This window comes from Athene cunicularia (genome assembly GCF_003259725.1).
Source record: "Athene cunicularia isolate RWA chromosome 1 unlocalized genomic scaffold, athCun1 chr1_part1, whole genome shotgun sequence".
NCBI classification, from domain to species: Eukaryota; Metazoa; Chordata; class Aves; order Strigiformes; family Strigidae; genus Athene; species Athene cunicularia.
Window position 1 is genome coordinate 93,314,295 of NW_020799091.1, and position 21,243 is coordinate 93,335,537.

The window sequence follows — 21,243 nt, forward strand, 5'->3', positions numbered from 1 at the left end:
AGGGCCTATAGGAAACACTTATGATTCACACTCTTTTTTCCTACTTACACAAATTGACTGTTCAAGAGACGTCCCTCAGACAACGAATACACCTACCACAGCTATCAAGCCAATAGTCTACAGTCCCTCAACAACTCTATGTTGTGTATTGTATGTACATCCCATTAAATCTGTCTATGACTGTTCTCCAATTAGAACAGTTATTTACTTCTTGGCATCAAGTGCTTACAGGCATTTTTAGGGGCCCCCATTTAGGATCCTATTTGTGTCCATCTCTGATGGACATTAACATTCTCATGGTTGTAACAGCCATACAACTAGAAATTTTCTGCTCTGATACTAGACCATCTAGGTTTAAAAGACTGTGTAGGCTTCAGTTTTGTAAATATTTTCAAAAACCAGGGGCTGTGAAGGTAATTCCATTGGGAGGAGGGGGTCAGTTTAAGTCTACAATATTTGGCAACTTATTTTTGTCACTGGTTTAAGAGTACTTGAACCACTAGGACTTAATCTTATTACTAGTAGAGTATTCCATAAGTACTTTGTGCTCTTCACTGGGTAAAACTATGGAGAAGGCCAAGACAGGCTTCTTGAGAAGGGAATAGCTCTTCCTTTTCTTAGTTATTTACATTTACTGCACTTACGTGGTTTTCCTTGCTTAAGAAAAGGTACCACCAGAACATGCAGAAATAGAGATCCTTTGTTAGGACACAGGTGGTACTGGTTACATGCTGTGAATTACTCTCAGGGAAAGTTGTTCTTTAAACAGTTCCTCCCTCCTCAAAAAGTTCTCATGAACTGCAGCTGCAGGTCTTTTCGTAACAATTAAAGGAAAACATACCACAAATAAGACCCAGACACAACACTTTAGCACAGCAATGCTCCTAGAGAAACCAGATCCTTTCGGTTCAACAGCTCTGACATCAGCGAGTTAATACCGTTGATTGGGCCCAGGATTTGTTCCAGGACTATAAAGACTTCATAATGAACAATTGCTTATAAGCACATTCAGACAACTGCAATTTGTAGCTTAGTAGAAAAACCCAGAATGTGATTCAAGTGGTTCCTCTCACTCAGAGGAGCCATTGCCATGGAGTTTGCCTTCTAGGTGTACAAACCCTCAACAAGGTGCCCAGCATGGGACTCAGTTCAGTCACAAGTTAACATCATTCTCTGGGGAAGAGCCAAGACAAGTTACTCCAACCTTGGTTAAGCTCAGTTTCTTTTTCTCCTTTCACCCTGGCATCCTGAGCCATTTTCAGACCTGCCATTCCCAGTGTTCTCATGTCCAATGCAGCAACTACAACAGTGTTGGCTACTCATTCACACGTGAAGCTCACCACTTTGTTGATGAATACTTAACACTTTCCTAGAGGACAATATTAAATATTTTCTGAATTTCACCCTTCATCCAACTTTCTTCCTTTTCTCATCGGTCAGGAAATACAGATCCAGCTGATTGTAGGCTTACAAGTCAGGAAGGAGAGATATTGTCTAATAACAGGTCTGAGAGAAAAAGAAAACTGACTATTGTATCTTAGTGAAATTGTGCATATGTATCACTAAACATCATCTTGTCTTGGAGACAGGTGGTTTCTACAATATGCAAATTAAAAATAGCTAAGAGGAGAGAGGAATCACAATCCTGAAAAGCAACTGGCAGTCCCTGAGCCTGTGACTGGCATCAGTTGCCAGCAAAAGTAAGTATCTGCAGGCCAGGATTTTCCCTACTCTCACAGTACTGAACTGAAAAGTAATTTTGGAGAATGGAAATTCTCCAGCATTAGTGGGTTATATTTCCTCCTAGACAAGGCATTGAACAAAAGTAATAAAGACATTTTATTGACTATCCCATGAGTTCAAGGCACTATCTTGAGCCTGAAATAGTTTCCCTTCTGCTTCCTAGGAAAGTCCCCCAGAATTTCCCTTTCTTCCTTTCCCTTGTGACCAGGCTTTATCCACTACATGAATTTGAAAGTTCAAAGGGAGGGAGTTTTACTCTTTCCTTCTTTGGACTGATGACATTTACTGAGGGGGTTTTATAATCCTGGCTCGGTGTGAAAGATAACTGCTGACTGAAGAGGAAAAGCACACTTGTAAAATGCATAACATATTGAATAAGACACAGCTAAAGCCATCACCCACAAAAATTTATATTATTACACTAAATGCTGACAGTTTGTCAGATTTTTTTTAAAAAAAGTTTTTTGCATTGGAGCTTTACAATATAAATAGATCAATACTGTTCTCACTCTGTGTTTAGTAACTCAGCTGTTGAGTTATATCCTCAAGTTTTATGGCCCTTCAGCTGCACTTTGTCAAGACACTGTACAGATAGGATGGAGAACAAAGATAAAAGGATTCACATTCATGAGCTTTTAGAGACTTATCAGCCGTAAGCAGTTGAAGAAATCAGAGTGCTGTGATAACCTAGGTGCTAGGCAGAGAGCCAAGATCAGATCACATGCCAGCTTCAGCATTTGAAGGACAGCAGGCCCAGCTTGAGACACAGGCAGAACATGCTGTCTCTTAAATCACCAAGAGCCCTTCTGAACCAGAGGGCTGGTGGCTGACTGGACCTGGGAGGCACAAAGCAGCTGCTGCCTCTCCTGCGATGCCCATCCCTCTGTAGCAAGAGGCAGCACCTCATGTCACCTATCTCTTCGCCAACCACTAGCCCTGCTCTGCCCTTCCCATGATTTCTGGCAGCAAAACCCTCTTTATCCTGCTTTTCCAAGAAGCCTGAACCATCTCTGTACATCTGTAGCTGTGCATATACCAAGGAGTCCTTGTCCCACTGCAGGGGCTTAGTAACAAAGGAAGAGTTCAAATAATCATGAAATTTCCAAAGAAGATGCAAGCTGAAGAGTTTAGCCCAATGAACAATGGAGCTGCAAACTCTTTGCAGAAATGTAACCTAGGTGGAGACATTTCAGTGTAGGCATGCTTCTACAAGTAACATTAACAACAGCATTAGACAACCCATTGAAATAATTATTTCATATAGGGAATATCTAATCCAGATAGCACAAAAAACCTTTAAAACAAATCATAGCTACAGTGGGACAGAAAGGCCATGAGACAGACATAGAAGAGCAAGGAGAAAATACCTATCAACCACACCCATAGCATGCAAGGACTTCCTATGTATTTCAACCCATTTCAGTTCTTCTTGCCTGTATCTGGTTTATGAGGAACTATATACAGGGATTCATACTGCTTGACATACTTGCTAAGTAAAATAAATAAATAAATATATGTTTAGGTACTTGAGAGGGCCAGAGGAAGGGCAGTGAAATTATGTCATCTATCTTCTACCCCAATAAAGCCTACAAAAGTTTCTCACTCAGCTTATGGCCAGCAAGAACCACACTCGCAGGCAGTAAGAGGGATAACTAAAATTTTTAGAGGTTATGGCAATAAGCAGGCACCCACTGAAGGCCACTTTCACAGAAGTTGAGCACTCTACTCCAAAGTGATAATAGTAACCCAAACTGGATCATCTCTCTTCAAAACCAGTTCTCATTTTCACAAATAGCGTCAGATCATCCACTTCAGAAATATTAGTATTGGTCAGTGTTATATTAATCCAAAAAACATTTTTACTGACTTCAGTTAAGTTAACAGTGTCTCCAGCACTCTTGATATAAGTGAATCTAAGCATCAGTTCAGCTGTTTGGTTGTTGAATACAATGCTCCAGAACCAGGTAATGCCACTGATTTAAGGGTCGGTATGAACAGATGCCAGAGGTAAAAACCCACAGTGAAGAATGAAAATTTTAAATATTCTTATTTCCACTTTAACATTTTACTTGACAATACCTCTATCTTCAGAGGTTAAACAGTAAAGTAAAACATCATCCAGAGTACTAGAAGCAGATATTCAGACAGGAACTGCCTCTAAAGTCAAAAAAAAAAATACACAATATCTTCTCAGCTGAATGAACCCTTGCCTCTTTCTGCATTGTCGTCATTTGTGAGCTAATTCTTTAAGGCTACAGGTTTCTAAAAGGCAAAACAAAAAACCCCCCATACCTATGTCATTTTCATGTAACTGAAATATCTTGAAAGACTAGCTTTTTATTCTCGAGAACAATTTATTCATCCAAGGAGAAAAAGCATTTTGTTGGAACTGGCAGATAAAGAGCAGTGGAAACTCTCAGAAGAGCAAAAAGGAATTGAAAAAAAGAGGAACTTTGCAGGGAGCTGTCAGAAAGACATTACAAAAAGGAACAGTGACTTTTTGGTTTCTCTTCAGAAGTTTCATAAAAGGACATGAGACCACCGCACACCACTAGTCACAGGGAATGTCTCACTCAGTAAGCACAAGGCCGGGCAAAGGGTGGGATACACCATATGCTGCTTTAGGCTGTTCTTCCTGAGCTTTCACCCAGACAGCATCAAATCTGCAGCACTCAAGCCCAGGAGGACTTATAATATGCAAGACAGGGATAGGTGAGACTGGGAACAGTTGCTAGAGATTTAGAGGGCAGAAATTGCTCCCCAAGTCAAGAGTCTTTCCAACAGAAAGAAAGCAAATGAAAGGCAGTAGCGTTCTCTTGAAAACCTAACTGCTAAATCTAGAAAAAACGTTATGTTACATAGACGATAAAGCATGTTTTAAGAGAATGGGATGAGAGGCCACCCCTGAAAATTACAGACAGTTTCAATGCCAAACTGCCCAACACAAATCCCACCAGCAGCAGTGACACGATGTCCCTCTGGGATCTGCATACAAACATTTTTCTAGTCTCTGGATTGACCTTCACCCAAGGGAATGAAGCAGATGACAGCTATGAAATTCCTCAGAAATGACGGGTGGAAATATGGATGGCATGGATCATGACTGCCTGAGAATTCAATCAGACAAATCATAACATAAAACCACTGAACACGCACAAGACTATCATTTGATCAGCACTGAATTCTGCTCACTTGCGTATCGGGAGCATTCTTCCTTCCTTCTGAAACTTGAAATGAAACATACCACATTTAGCATCAGTCCTGAGCCACCCAAATCCTTCCCATTTTGCAAAGCCAGTGACTTCATTATAGTCTGAGAGCTATTTAGAAAGGTTATTCTGAAATCAAGAATAAAGTCTAACTTCCTGAGCATTTCAGTTCATCAAGCATATTAGCTCATACACACCCCCTTTTTGGCCAGACACATTCAGAGCTTTGTTGTTTTTCCTCCAGACCTTCAGGAAGATGTTTGCATGTTTGAATCCTGGAAATTCTGACCAGAAATACACTGTAATTTCCCCCAACATGTGTGGATAAATTCCTTCTTACCAAAACTATTTATTCAAAGTCAGGAGAAGGTGTGTAAGTTCCCGCTGTAGTACTCTGTATGAGGTACAGTTTTCCACTGGGAGCAAGCCAGGCACCATCACCCATTTATTCATTATCCCTGAAAAGGAGTAACTTTTCAGATTAGATATGCATTTGGTAACAATCCTTCAGTCCACAGGGCCTGACTGTGACCCATGATAAGCCTTAAATACGCAATGGGAAGTTCCAGCAGCATGGGGAAACATAAGGAAGCCCAAAGCCAGCACTCCACCCACCACCCACCTCCGCAGCGTAGGTGGTGTGACTGGAGCACAGGCAGGGAAGAGAGGGAGTATGGACAGAGTACACCACACCCAAGCACAGAGCAGATAAGGACAAGTTCAGAGAGTTTTAAACAGCTATAAACTGCCAAAACAAACACACACAAAAACCAGACCAGCCACCCTCACAAATGCATGAAGTTTGCTACAGTGCACCTGAAGATAAGGATCCCACACTCCAAGACTCAGTTGACACCACAGCACATTTTGCAGCCTGAAGCTCCAGACAGCGCCTCGGGAGGCAAAGGGCACTTCTTTCCACTGCCTTGAGCTGACAGGGTGAATCACACAGCAGTTAGCTACATAACCACTACCTGCCACTGCTCACAAATCCCCAGAAAATTGCTTTCAAATTAGCGTTATTTCAAAATCTAAAATGCTAAAAGAGAAAGCCACTGTCATTTCTAGACACATTCCAGGATGTCCCTCACTGAGATCTCTTAAATATCTTTCCTTGAACTAATTATAGGACAGGTTTCTAAATGCTGCCTCATTTTGTTTACGGGTTGCTTTCAGATAATATCAGAAGTAATCACCCAGTTTCGGTACAGATTGTTGCATCATAAGAACTTTCTCTCAGAAGCCAGACGGTAATTTCCACTTGTAAGCTCACTCATCTACTACCTATTAGCTTTTATCTAAAGGTAAAAGAACTGCACGGTTTCATGAGTAGACAACATTTTAAAAAGTGACAGAAAATTGCCTTGATATGGATAAGGAATAGTAAGGCAACACTTCTCTGCACAGCGTGCTCTCAGGATTTCATGTAGATACAGAGGAAGGTCCTCTGTTCTCCTACAAGCATCAGTAACAGTTGGCTTGCATAAATCTGTTCTCAAAAGCCAAAGGCATATAGGGGTGGGTGGGAAGAACTTGAAATTATTGGTGACTAAGGTACAAAGTTTTGCCAGGTGCCTGACAAGCAGTTTCCTTCTTGGCAGTGACCTTCATTCATCTGCTAGGTGATTCTGGCTAATCCTTTAAGAATTACTGGTGTCTTCTCCAGCTGGTGCCTGTTCCAACTTGTATCACCATCCATTCAGTGCTCAACTGGATTACTTATATTACTTCGCCAGTACTGGAGATTGGCAAATGAAGTGGAAGAGCTGGCAAGCAAATCAATCTCTTCAAAATAACATCCAAATTGTCATATCCACTTAGCTCACAATGACTTTTAAATGAGTGTCACACTTGGTCACCGCTCAGAGGTACCTCCTCTGTGTCAAAAGGGTTCCAGCTCAGCATCTCCCTCTACCCTGGCCAGCACCCTACTTCAGACCATCGTCTCATAACAGCCTCTCACAATCCTCTTCTAGATTTTCAATTCCCAGGTCCTTTCTGTTCTAGATCCCAAACTGATCCTTCTTTGCAGTGAAAGTATACAGCTGCACCATGGCTACAAGTCAGTGATCACTGAAAGCAGCTGTTTTTTCTGGTACCATAACCTGGCTGTGCAGTCACCAGAACTGCGGCCCACTGTATGATCACAGGTAGGTCACATTCCAGCTGTGTCATTCCTGATGATCAAACAGCTGCCCACAAAATTCAGAGCAAGGTTCATGGCAATAGGACAAAAACCAACACAAAACAACAACAAAAGAAAATCTGCACACAACATGGGCCCCTGGCTCATAAATTGTATCTCCACTCACAGCATTTTCCCCTCCTGCTGCCCCAGATGTCCTGATCAGCAGAGCTGTTCACAGGGGAATGTCCTTAACATACCACAGCAACACTACTTCCAGGGTTAACAGAACACTTATGGAAAAATACCATTTTCTTATTTTAAGGAGTTTTAGTGCTCCTTCAACAATAGCGTTTAGACCCTTTCTCACCCATATCCCTCCTGCATTAGAAAGGGACAACTTGATTTAACTTACTTGAGGACACAAAAGTCCTTCTATTCTACAGGCACTGGAACATTCCGTTACTTGCCTACTTGATTAATTTTATTACAGGCTGAGCTAACATGTTCAATAAATAGCCTCACACACACAACACAAAAGTTGGATGACAGAGATGTTGCCAAGAAGTTCAAAGGTTTTCAATTTAACCATACACTTTAATTATGTCACATGCCTTAGTTATTTCAGATAGGTTAGTGCATTTAAAAAGTTACTAGTATCTTAATTCTTCAGGAAGTGATTCTTCATTGCAAAGCCTTACTCAACTGTTTTAATCTGCAAAAAATAAATCCTAAATAACTTGACAGATTAAAATGAAGAGTAAATGGATCAACTTTTGAATTTGAAAAAAAATTAAAAATAAATTAAAAAAAAATGTTAATTTTAAAAGCTTCCATTTCATTTAAGCTAGCACTTAAAAATAAGGGGGGAAAAAAAGATGTGAACTATCAAGCAGAAACTAATTATTTCAAATGCTGATCCATGTGGTGACTGAAACATCTTACACCAGCTGAACTGCACAGACAGAAACAGATCTCCCCTTCAGTGTACCAAGAACAATCCTTCTGGAAGCTTAGCATAAACGTTTCTGTACCAAGTAGAGTCAGCTCAACCTAGAAAGAAATGTAATTTCAACTAAAAAGCACTGGATTGTTAAATTAAGAGCCAAGTGCTCCACCTAGACTAGTCTGAAGCATCTCTGCTGTTAGACAGTGCTTCCTAAAACAAGACCTGCCTTGCTCCTTCTTTATGAACAAGCTTAAACTTCAGTAGGGAAGTAACAAAAGCACGTGGATGGCAAGACAGCTCAACATTCACATGAAATTTGGATGTAATTTGGTATTTCAGGTCTGATCCCACTTCCCCCTCAGTCCAAGCCTTTTGTACAGACATTTGTGAGAACCAGAAACCCCACAGGGACTCTGTAGGAGTAAGCCAGCCAAAGCCAGAGGCACAAACCACCAGCTGGGCTGGAACAACCACCTTCATGTGGCTCTTGAGTCAGAATCAAAACTGTTAGAAAGTGATTGACTCTTCAGAAGAATTACATCATTTCTAGGAGCTCTGACTTTTGGGTCATTCCTGTCTGCTGTTATTACACCTTTGCACAAACCTGTTAGCTGGCCACACCCACACCTACCAAATCTGTTCTTTCTGTGTAGGGAGATATCATAAGGACCTCTTTTACCTACAGAGAGAGTGGGCAAGGCCACAGTACCACTGCAGAACACCAGCTGCTATGTTGCCCTCCTTCAGCCTGACGAGAGACCTTGCTGCTGCCTAACAGCACATTGGTGTGGAGTCCTGGTCCCTCCAGATCCATCTCGCTCTTGCCCCAGTGCCAGACCAGAGCACAGGATATGTTTGCTCCTGGTATTTTTACAGAGCAGTGTTGTGTGGAGTGAAACATCTGTACAAAGCTGAGAGGGAGGATAAACTCTGTGGTGCACCATGGAGAACTAGTCAGACACCTAAGAGTGGTCATCAGTGCCTCGGTTTCATTTACAAAAGGCAGGCAGAAAGGCAAAAAACATATGAAATAAATTCACTTCGCATAAATTTATACCCTTGCTTAAAACAATAGCTATTACAATGGGGAGGGAGGTGACCACAGAAGAAGTTCATCAATACAGGATTGTTTGTCAACATTCAGGACACACTCGTTTTAATGTCAAAGCAGCCAAAGATGGCAGATGGCTTGCACTGAGTATCAGAAAGGGATTGGTAAATGAAACATAACCAGGGCCTGGCCACAAGGAGAAGGGGAGAAACACAGAAATGCAGCTCCCAGGTCTTACTCACCCCAGGAGGCACCATTGCACCAGGAACAATAAGCAGAAGAACAGCACCAGCACTTTCCCCAGACAGAGCTGACTCAGTGGGAAGAGGACCTTGGCTAAACCACTAGTTCCACCATCAGCATTACCTTTGGAGAGATTCCTCCCCACTGCAGGGGAACAATCACTCAGATATTTTTACTCATTAAGCTATGAGATGCTATGAGGATGGGGGGAGGAAGCCCAAACCCCACATTCTTCCCCCCTCCACCCTTTTTTTTTTCCTCTTTGAGAAAGTACCTGATTTAACAGCCACCTCAGAAGCAGGCTTATATTTTGTTGGTAGATATGCAGCTTGGGTGGTATCTGGTAGTCTGAGGGATGGTGTCTGTATCTCTTGATAAATATGATACCCATTAGGTTTTACCACTTTCTTTGATCTCAGCTGGCTATAGAACAAGAATCCCTTCATTGGGTTGAGAGCTCAGGGCTAGTCAGTGCATGGCTTGTGACTCACATCCATCCTACACATGAAAATAAATACACTCTGTGCATTATAAGAGCATATTTAGAGCATAAATACACACTGTTGTATACACTCTCTGTATTATATACACAGAGTGAAAGAAAACAGATTGAACCACAGCAAATGAAGTACTAGTAAATAATCTATCCCCTTCTGGAGAAATGCTTATGGCAACAAAAATTAGGAGCCTTTCACTCTTTTGCTTTTGCAGAGACAAAAGCAGCTGGAGCATCTGGCAAGGCTCGCAACAGGGAAGGATTCCTTAAGGGCTGCGAAGGCACAGAAATGAAATGGTAAGCTGTGCTTTTCTTGTGCTGCAAAGCAGCTGAAGTTTGGGGGCAGAGGGAATTTAATTTAATTGCCAATAGAAAATAATCTCAAGAGCAAACTATGACTATGTATATGCAATTAACTTTGGCCACATGAGAGTGCAAGTGGGAAGTATGGATCTGGTGTTTGTGACTGAAGCCCCATCTCATTACAAGCCACAACAAGACTAGAGAACAAAACAAGACAGGGTTTCTAACCCATTCAGCTTTGTGTCCAAACTTCACAGAAGAGAGATTTGGGAAACAGAGCATAAATTATGCTAGAGAAAAGGTCTTTGATCTCTGCTCTAGCACTTTAACAAAGCGTTTGGCATTTCTCTCTCTCACTTTACTAGGGAGACCGCTCTCTGGATGGTTGCCTGCTTATTGTTTGCGTCTCTACCCAGAGGTAAATATACTATAATACACATCTAGGAGTTTGTGGAAATATTTATGTGTGAATACACAAATTGCAAACTGAGAACCTTGGAGTAAAACAAAACAAATACATCCTTCACTTTGAATATATTTCATCACAGTCCAAGGTTTTCAAATACAGGTAACAACCCTCAGATAAACCTCTACCTCTAAAAGAAGTGGTTTCAAGGTTAAGGTATTTCAGGCCCCACAAAACTTCACCTATAAAGTTTATCTTGCCCACATCCTTAAAAACACCCTGCCATTTCCATAATGTTAAGGATGACTTGGAATCTCATCCTTTACAACCCCTGACTGCCTTACATCTACTTTTGTATTCAAGCTCATTAAGTTGCTAAGTTTGCCACAGGCATAACCAGGTAAGTGAAAGGACTTGAGCCCAGCAGCAGTCTCTCCTTCACTCTTTGTACATGCTCTTCCAAGTTCTAGCAGAGTTGGGTCTCTGATATTATCTAGTTTAGATATGATCTTCCCTATGAAAGAGATACTAGTGTGTGTTGGTGAGGGAGTTTTCTACCAGCTACAGGGGCAACTCCCTGTAATTTCCATATCTGAGGCCTAAATTCAGCAATATTAAGACCTCTGTGTGTGATCAAGACTCTTCTGTTTACCCAGAAGCACCTCACATTTACTAAGTGGTTCAGGGGGTTACACTTCATCAGGCAGTAGTCTCCCTCCCTCTTCTGAAAGCACAACTGACATTTTCAGGGAAAACTTTTGTATGTCTACACAGAGCAGTGTGAAAAGTCCATTACTACTCAAGATGGGCTCTTTTGGTATCTGAGCACACCTACAAGTATGCAGTCACCTAAGTAACTACCATTTCACACACACACACACTCACCCCCACCAAGGGAATTCATGTTCAGTGTTTCTGAACAAGCAACTGGGATTCCAAACCGCCACCTGCCCTCCCCAAAATACTTCTGTGTGTAGGTGAGACATGAGCCTGTAAGGAATCACACAACACTACCTTGTCAGGATAACGTATTTCTGTTTGAGCGCATAAAAAGAAATCCCCTGTTGCCTCGTTTCTAACGCTGAAACATTTTTCTGCTTAACTTCCAATATTAAACTACTGTCAGAACTGCTTTAATGTCACCAGAGTGAACTTTAGAGATGCTCAAGAACTTTCCAATTTCAGGCCTGTTTCCACAAAGCATTAACTTTAGACTGCCTACCGGCATCCCAGATTCTTCTGGTACAAGCAATATAGAATTAATAAACAAAAGATGATTACCCTAGATCATCTTCAGCAGACACACACACACACACAAATCCCAGTCTTTATGACCTTCCCTACACTACACTTTGGATACTGAAGCAGCAGTGTTTTCTCATTACAGGAATCTTACAGATTGGTTAAATTAGCACACTCAACTTCGCTTTGATAGACTTAAAGATTTGGGCAATATTTAAAATACACAATTTAAAAAACCCCACAAAATACACTCATTTCACTTTATATTTGAATCTTACATTTGCATATGAAAGCTGTGTGCCAAAACACATTATTTCTGAGGTAGAGAACCGCACCTTCCACGTGCAAAGCTTACCTGATAGAGCAGATGAGTGCTACTTGCCCTGCTTCGCATGCTCCAGCAGCGGCTGCCACTGTCACCACAACTCACAAACTGGCTGCTTCACTGTCCTGACCAGGAAGGTCTCTGCTTTCACACCTCCTAGTACATCAATAGCCTCCATGAGAAGCTTAACCAGTCTTCAGCATGACTTTACTCTCCTCCTCAAGACTAGCTTACATAAGGGCACTTGACTTGTATCTGGAAGTCTGTTCTTCCCATCCACAAAAGACTTCACGAAGCTGTAGGCTCTGTTAAATAACTCATTACAGCCAGATTTCAGACACCTGTTCTTGTCTCAGGCAACTTCAGCAGTGCTTCCTTTTTTTTTGCCTCCTGCTGACCTGGTTTCACCAGCTGAAAGCAGCATAGGACAGGGTGGGCTGAGCCCACTGGGCATTTATAAAGTCATGACAATTGTTACAAGCTTTGATCATGGTATCATGCAGGAAAGAAATGGTTATGCTAGGCTCAGGTATGCTGGGTACCATTGTCCATCTTCAGAAAAAGAATAGAACCAAAAAGCAGATAGATGCACTTCTAAAACCAATGTCAAATTTAGAAGTGACTGCAATCAGGAGATAGGATGAACACTATTCCTCCCTCTTTTGCTCATTAAGCAAATGCTGATCATCCATTTTCCTAAATAGAACTACAAGTTCCACTGATTTCAGGATTATCTTTTCTTCATCCATGTGCAACATACATTGCAAGCACTCTCTCTCCTAATGGCATCCTGTGGACAGGACTCTTCCCACCAGAAAGCGCTTCTGGAGGATTACATCTTCCAGGGCTTACAAAACACCTGCAGCAGCCTCAGACACACTCACCTCACCATTGTGGTTGGCTAACCACGATCAGCCATAACCACAGTCCACTTTCAGACGCAACCTTTCTTCAGAAGGACTCTGCTGAGCACAGCCTCACTTGATTCCCCAGGTACAAACAGCTCAGGGAGAGATCTCGGGCTTCTCCCTCCCCTCCTTGCCCTTCAGCACCTGGCAGTGGTCCTTCCAGGTGTGCTGGGTCCAGCTAATGGCCCTGCCTGGGTATGTCACTAATTGCAGGGCTGCACCAGTCTCCTTGGAGAGTGTAGGTCATATGTGCTGTGGCAGTAAGGGTACAGTACAGTGGAGGCAGATCTTTGTTTAAATAAGATTCTTCTTTGGATACTGTTTAATTTGGCTTCCCCTTGAGAAGCAAAACCTGGACAGCAACTGATACAGTCTGAAGAAGGTTGAGCTCTCCACCCAGTAAGGGGAGTCTCCTTCCACCAATAACCAGAAAGAGCACTGGGGGTATGTGTTTTTTTCAGCTAAGTTTACATTGTTGGGCAAAAGTGGACTGGGATTTTCAGCTGAAATATCTGAAAACTAAAGGGAAGCAGATATTTGGTGATAGAGTTATAACTGAAGACATTTACTTGGCTCTGCCATTTAGCTTTCTGAATTATACTTTTTGTTCTGCTTTTATGTCTGTCTGGATGGACACACGTGACACCAAACAAGCTTCAAAACAGACACTGATTAATATGGAAACAGAGGCCCAAGCATGTAGTAAGTTGAGCGCTGTCAAGGGAGAACTTGGGCTCCCTTTGGTTTTAGCCCAATATATGCAGAGCTGGTGCAGGCCTAGAACACAATGACCACACTGCAACCAAAAACATTTATTTCTTCATTTAGCCTGATGTTTCACAGAACTTTGGCCATGAAAACAGATTGAGTTGTTTCAGAGTGAATTTTAGCTTTTCTTCTTGGCACAATCACAGTTTCATGCTGCTTTACTCTGCTCCCTGCTGGGGATGAGTTTTCCATCCAAATTAATTAATCTGCATTTTAATTTTTAAAATCATTTTATGAAACAGACCAAATACTTTGGTCAAAGTATTATATAAAGCCCTCATTTTGTGCTGGAAACACTTAGTTGCCTACACTTTATAAACACACAGAAACCTTATTCTGTAACCCAGTCTTCCCCTAGAAAATATAAAACCAGTCCAGTAAGAGTTGCCCTATGTGACAGTGGCAGACTCCCTCACTTGTGCAAGTTTTAGTATACTTTCAGTTAACTTGAAAGAATTTATAAAAATAATTAGCATCAAAGTTATTAAATGAACCGTGTGTGTAAGTGAGATGCACCTGGCTTCCTGCCTTGCCTGTCTGCCTATTTGTTCACCCGCAGGTTACCCTCACCTGGTTCTTACATTGAGCTGGAATAGGCTAGTAAGGTTGGAACATCTCTACCCAATGTCACGGCCACCCGTACAAAGTACCTGTCTCCCTGGGGCCTTGGAAAAGCTATTTACCTGAAGTGGGAATGACAGACCTTCTTTCTGGGGTACTGAGAGAATAACTATACCAAAGAGTACGAGAGGCCACGGGACAGGTGCACCAAGAGAGACCTGCAGAAAAAAACCCTGTTTTGTCAGATGCTCTGCAAGACGTCACATGGGAAGGGAGACAGGGGCCTCTAGCACATTATTTACAAATGGAGTCATGATCGGATAGGTGAGCAATAGGAGTTGGGGAAGATCAAACTTATCCAGGACATTTATCTTGCTGATACAACACCCTTTTCAGGCTTCTTATTTTTCAGCCAGAATTCGTACAAAACCAAAACTTGCTTCATCATGTCTGCCCATCTTCACTTCCTTGCATCCCCTTTTCCTTTTGTGAACTGACCAATCAATTAAAATTAAATCAGACACTTGATCTCAAAGACTAAGATCCCCAGCAGCTGGGAGAAAAATCATCTGCTAAGGAGACAAGTTCAAGCAGCACCCATACTGACAAAGTGAAGGCAACTTGCAGGCACCAACATCTGTCCTGCTGCACAGCTGGCTGGGCACTGGGCATACATGGCCCTCAGTCCTGGCCTAGCACATACTGCCTCCTGCCTGGCTGGGAGCAGGAGGACATCGGCAGAAGAAAGGGGAGGAAGAGAGGCAACAGTGATGCAATGAAGCCAAATTATAGGAAAGCTGGTGTCCCTATCTCTGCTGTGCACTGAAAAAGTTGTCTGTTTTTTCTTCCAGGTCAACCAGATACAACATGCCATGCATTTGTTGGAGAAACTGTCATCTTGCCTTGCACCATCACCTCTCCTGGGGAGCTGATCCTTTCCCATTCGAAGCTCTACTGGCAGATAGACTATGCCTTAGTGCACTTTTTCCACAATGGGCAGGATTCACTGGCATTGCAGGACAAGCATTACCATGGCAGAACTAGTCTTTTTTTTGACCAGATGAAGCATGGCAACTTTTCCTTAAAGCTCTCCAATGTCCAATTACTGGACGCAGCTGTATATAATTGCATCTACAAACAGACTGGGGATCATCCCAATGAAACACAGAAATCTACAATTAAACTCATTGTATCAGGTAAGATTTATTCTTAGTTCGGAGGGAATTGAGGGCAGCATTTCTTGTTGACAAGCCATATATGGCCATTGACTGGCATGACTTCCATTTTTAAAGCAAATCTTCACTCAGTTTCACTGTGTTCCTTGCTTTTCTTGGAAGTGAGAAGGAAAAAAAACCCGCATCTTTGTTAAGCTTCAGCACAACATATCCACAGAAGCAGCAGGACTCCTGAAGGCGAGCCACCCACTGCCTCCCTCTCCCTTTGCAGGAGACATTAATGAATAATGAGGTCTCTGCGACTTCTAAGCTTTTGGTTATTTATGGGCTTGTACTGTCCTAGATCCACGTTGTCCCAGAGGAATGGAAGAGTTTATTTCATTGTTTGCATTTGGGTCTGTGAAGAAGGATTAGTTTAATCTCTGGCAATTGGATCCAAAGTCCAGGCCATATACCCTTTCAGATGAAAGAGAGGCAGTTGCTAATTATCTTTTCCCTTGCAGCTGGAAGATCTGGATCTGGTGGAAAGGCTGGACACATACAACAACAATGATATTTTTCTTCCTTAGGAAAATGAGTGAGACCATGACACATGATTGAATAATGTCAAACAACTGAGCTAGCATGTTTGAACTACCTACAAGCATGGCCAGCAGAATTACGGGACACTGGGTTTGACCAGCTGACCAACTGAAAAAGCAAATTAAAAAGAGGGGATTACACATTAAAACAAATCAAGTTTTTTAAGGTGTCTTGCTTGAATAAATCAGCTGGAAGCTTTAATGATGGTCAACCACACACATTTAATTCTGCTTAAAATAGAAAAATTTTGTTTTCAAGTAATATAAACCCTTTAATATCTTTGTTATAATGCATATAATTTTAAAGAGAAAAAATGTTTTTAAATGTAAAGCAAAATACTTTTGTTCAGAAAATTTCAAATTTGAGATATTTTGCAATTTTAAAAAAAAACCCAGGTTTTGAAATATACAAATCAAAATGTTTTCGTCATCTAATTTTGGGGAGCAGTAAGGTGCCTTTTACTCTCATTTAATTCTGTGATCATATTTAAGCTGTCAATTTGCCTGACAAATGTATCCTTTCTCAGAAAAAAACACTAACCCTCAGATGAAACAAATGACTTTGGTTTGTTTTTTTTTTCTAGCTCCACCTGGCACTGAGGAGGCACCTTCCCCTTCTGGTAAGGCAATACTCCTTAACCTGCTATGTGTCTAAGTGATCATACAGTAGTTTAATTTGAATTAGCAAAATTGGTAAAATGTGTTGAAGAGAGAAAGTCCAATAGACTTATGGTGCTTGATCTCTCTTAATAAACCTAGCAAAACATAGCTGTTCCAGACAGGGAAAAATATCTCCACCACTAAGACTGACCTAGGCTGCAGAAAGAAAAATACTGAAGTGTCAGTGGTTACTAGTCCATAAAGCTACTCATCATTATGGGCATCATAAAAATCAGTAAAAAACAAGTAACATGGAAGCTGTGGGAGACATCGGCCTGTCAGCTTCGCACAGCCTCTGAGAAGCAACTAGGCTTTGATGAAAAACAGGCCTTGGAAGATAGATAAGAAACTGCTGAGTTGTGACAAGGTGGCAGGGAAAAACAACAGACAGTTGCAACACTGAACTGTGGGAAAGTACTAAACTGTGAGAAGTTGCCGCCGCGTGAACAGCGCGTGAACAAGAAGGGGATTGGTCTGCACAGCACGTGTTAGAGTGGTCTTATGCTGACAGGAGAAAAGGTTGATAGCTGTTTAATTGCTGATTTGCTAATTATGAAGTAAGAGCTTTAACCACAGTATAAGTATGTACTATTGTTATAATAAAGGGTCTTTCCTTCTGCACTTCAGTGGAGAGTCTGTGCCTCAATTGCCACAGGAAGCCATTTGGTTCTGGAAGTTAAGACCTTTATAAATTACCTTGGTATGAATGAACTACGAGAACAAGAGATCTGAGGGGGTCCTTTTGGGTAAATAAGATAATAAATATTCTAAAAATACCTGAGTAATGACTCAACATAAGCTCTTGTGAGATAATTAAAGTAGACCTCATCCAAAGGCAATTCTAAAGTATAGTGCAAATGCTAATGTCTAAGTTTAATAATTACAGAGAATTACATTAGGGTCATTTGTAAACACTTCTGGAGCGACTGCAATACAGAAGGGCTGTCCTGCTCTGACATGCCATTGTCAGTAATTTCTCCCATAAAAATCCTGCTTGTAAGCCAAATTATTCTTACTAGTGCTACAAAATCTTAAATTGGTATCAAACATGTAGCATTTTGTCATATAAAAATCAATAGCTTCAATTTGCATTTTATTCAGTGTAGCCAAATGATATAATCCATTACATAATTATATTACAGTTATTATATAATAAATATAATTATATTACAATTAACACGTAATTATATTACATGTTAAATTCAGCCACAATACAACATTACAGCCAGATTAAACAGCAGTAAATTCAAAGAGAAACTAAGGCAATGTTCCAGTGTTTTATCTTGTGACCACACAGTAAAAAATCAGCTCTGTACTTCATAAGCAATCAACAGCTTGAAAAATTACAAGAAATATCCTTTTTAGACCTAAGACAGCTCCACTAGCAAAGCTTAAAGCCTTGTCTTTAAAAAATATGAAGTTAAATTCAAGATGGTATCACATGCGTTCAGTGACAGTACCACATTATAACTTTATAAAAGCAAACAGAACAGGAGCTAGAGTATCTCTAGCTGTTAGTTTCCACAAGAAATAAGAAGTTATTAAGGGTCAAACTTTTTAATTCAGTAGCAGTAGAAGTTTCTCAAAACCAAAAGGCAAGTAGGCTGTATTTAAAGGAGATAGTTGTATATACGTTTGACTCAGCCAAAAACTTTGACAACTTTTCCTTAATATAAACTATTTCTTACCATGAAAAGGTATTTATATTGGGGGAAAAAAAAAAAAAAGTGACTGGGACAAGCAGCAGTACCAGTTTTGCTACAGATAAACAAACTGATTCACACATTTTAGACACCTGAAGGTTCTTGTACTTCTGGATTTTGGGGGGCTTGGGGAAAGAACAAAAGCCTAACTTTAGAGACATAATTTTTTGCAAAAAGGAAAAAAAATATTTCCCATTGTCAACTTCTTCTAAATAAAATCATCAGCCACAGCTCCCATTTTTTAAACTTTTCAGCAATTTCTTAAGAAAGGGAGGAAAATAATCTGGTTTGTATTAGTTGTTATTTTGGAAGGGACTTAGAAAAGCTAAGTGAGCTGCTGAGAACAAAGGCACTCTGTGCAGAAATAGCTCTCATACTTCACAGTTACCATAGCCAGATCAGCAGATATTTATTATTTTTGTATAAAATAGAAACAGCTTTGATCTGTTTAACTTCTGCTTCTTAACTTTCTGTTTATTTGCTGCATTTAATATTTTTCCTAATTATTTTAAAGAGCCTAATTTTACTGCCACTATGGGTTTCTTGCAAGACTCCTTCTGGGTCAGTCAAAACTTGTTTTAAATTTTTTCTGGGAAAAATGAGAAGTGCCTAGGCCTGGAAGAGGTCACAGAGGCCAGGAGACTTGCTATAATCCTACATTTATTTCAAAGCACTACTGAGGACTGCCCGATATTTACTTGCTCTTTACATGATAATACTACATACTCCTTCTAGGAAGAGGAGGAGGAAGTACCCCTACTACTGGTAAGTTAACTGCAGCATCATACTGAAAGCTGATACCACAGCAATAGGAACAGCTTAAGAATTGGTATAGAAAACAATATACAGCCTGATCTTCCCAGAGAAGGACTTAGACCTAAACATTTATAGGAAAGATTTCTTTTTTTTTTTTTTTTTTTTTTTACTTGTGTACTACATCCAGAATGGTGATCACAAAGCCTACCTCAGGCCCTGAATAGGTAGAATGATATTGTATTTTATATTCTATTAGTTGTTGTTCTGCCATAATTTTAAACAAGTATTCTCAGTCATCCAGAAATGGAAGTTGTATTCATTGTGGCTCAGTGTCTGTGCCTTTTCTACGAAGGAGAAAAAATGATCTGTCATAGAACCTCAAAACTATTTTTTCTGGATGGTACACAGACACACAAAAAGGGAAATTTTGAAAATGAGCCAAAATCTATAAACCATCATCCATCAATGCATTCATGTAAAATACATCACACAAACTTCAAATACACTTCTTGTCAAGCCACCAGTTATATGCAAACTTTCTCTTTTTTTCAGGACACAGTCAGATTTCCTCCAGAAGCCCAGCTGATGTGCCAAATCTGGCTATGCTTCCCCTCTCTTTCCACCTCCTTGTCACACTGGGGGTTTGGCACTTGTAACTGGGGAAGTCAACCTTCTCATTGAGAAGTTCTCCTCACCAGAGGACCTCGCTGGGCAGAACAGCTCTGTAGGGTTAGCCTGACGACTGTTCCAGAGCCACATGAAAGAAATACCGATAGCTGAAGTCAGATGTAGCACTAGGTGTTTAAGTCCTGCATTTTGGTGTTCCACAAAACCAAAGGCAGCAAAACTCAGAGGTGGCAAGTCTGCTCCTTCATTTGTTTCTTGGAGCTTAGTTTTAGTGCTGCCAGTATGAACATTTTATTTTGGATTTTGTAGTTTTGCTTTTGTGACAGGATAAAAGACTCACAAAACTACAAGGTCACATTGTAATTGACCCTAGTGAGATCTTTTGCCTAAGATATCATCTGCTGCCCTTCAATGGAATTGAAAGGAGTAGAAGGGGTAATTACCTTCTGTGTCAGATAAAAACTGGAAGTAGGAAGATGTCCGCATTTTGTGAAATGTAAGGATGGAAACCTTGTGAAACTTGAGCCTGTGGAACTTTAGCTTCTATTTTTACTCTTAAGTGTCATGGGCTATCAGTAACAAATTCTCTTCCACAAGAAATGTAGCATTTCCTCAGCAGAAGGGTGAAGCTGACCAAGAAAGATGACGGAAGTTCATAAAACATCAACATAGAGGAAGGAAGTGATATATTACTACAAAATCCACTTCTAAATAAGCCAAAAGCTTTAGAAGGCTGAATTCAGTATTTTCCCTTTTTGTCATGAAACACAGCAGGGTAAATGTGATCATCGTGGAAAAGCTGTATTCTTAAGCTAGACCTGTGCGATAAGAAATTTTTACTGTGAAAATGTTACTTCTTTAAAAATGGTACCTTTGGTGGAAAAAAGAATTAAAAACTGGTCAGAATAATTGTAACTGATACCTATGCAAATTAAAACGGTTTAGTTCTGGAAATGTTCAATTCAGATAGCATAGACGTGTGTAAAACTAAGATTGAAAGGATCCTGTATACCAATGATATCAAGAAAGTGAAACAGCCCTATTACAGAACCAAGAAGCGTCTGGAGAACTACTCACTCGGGCTGGTGAACATCAGTGACTGCAATGCACTCCTGGCTAAGCCCTCAAGCAGAGGGATGTGACTCATAACGACTCACATAAAGTAATTTTGAACAGTTCCACCCTCTTTCCAAAGGAAAGACAGGATTGTTTTTGCAAGGAAGGGAACGGAATAAAATAGAGCTTAAATGGTATCCATTGAGGTAAAGGAGATAGTTACTTTTTACTTTCTTAACAAAGGGCCCTTTCCCCATGGTGAGGTAAAGAGACAAAATCCCACATGCAGCCTGTGCTGCTGCTGCTGCAGTGAAGCTCAGTTGGTACTGAGGCTACCCTGGGTACAGAGCAGCTTA

The 21,243-nt window shown here is 40.8% G+C and overlaps 1 protein-coding gene across 1 annotated transcript in view; it reads left to right on the plus strand.

The window, feature by feature from the left end:
• LOC113486368 (butyrophilin-like protein 8) overlaps positions 1–20,856 on the plus strand; it is a 35,953-nt gene extending 15,097 nt beyond the window's left edge. The window contains exons 3-7 of the mRNA XM_026860182.1: positions 10,032–10,113; positions 10,485–10,537; positions 15,181–15,525; positions 16,670–16,705; positions 19,757–20,856. Coding sequence (XP_026715983.1) covers positions 10,106–10,113; positions 10,485–10,537; positions 15,181–15,525; positions 16,670–16,705; positions 19,757–19,860 — 546 coding nt within the window. The 5' untranslated portion in view covers positions 10,032–10,105 and the 3' untranslated portion in view covers positions 19,861–20,856. The remainder of the gene's footprint in view (positions 1–10,031; positions 10,114–10,484; positions 10,538–15,180; positions 15,526–16,669; positions 16,706–19,756) is intronic.
• The last annotated feature ends 387 nt before the right edge of the window (positions 20,857–21,243 follow it).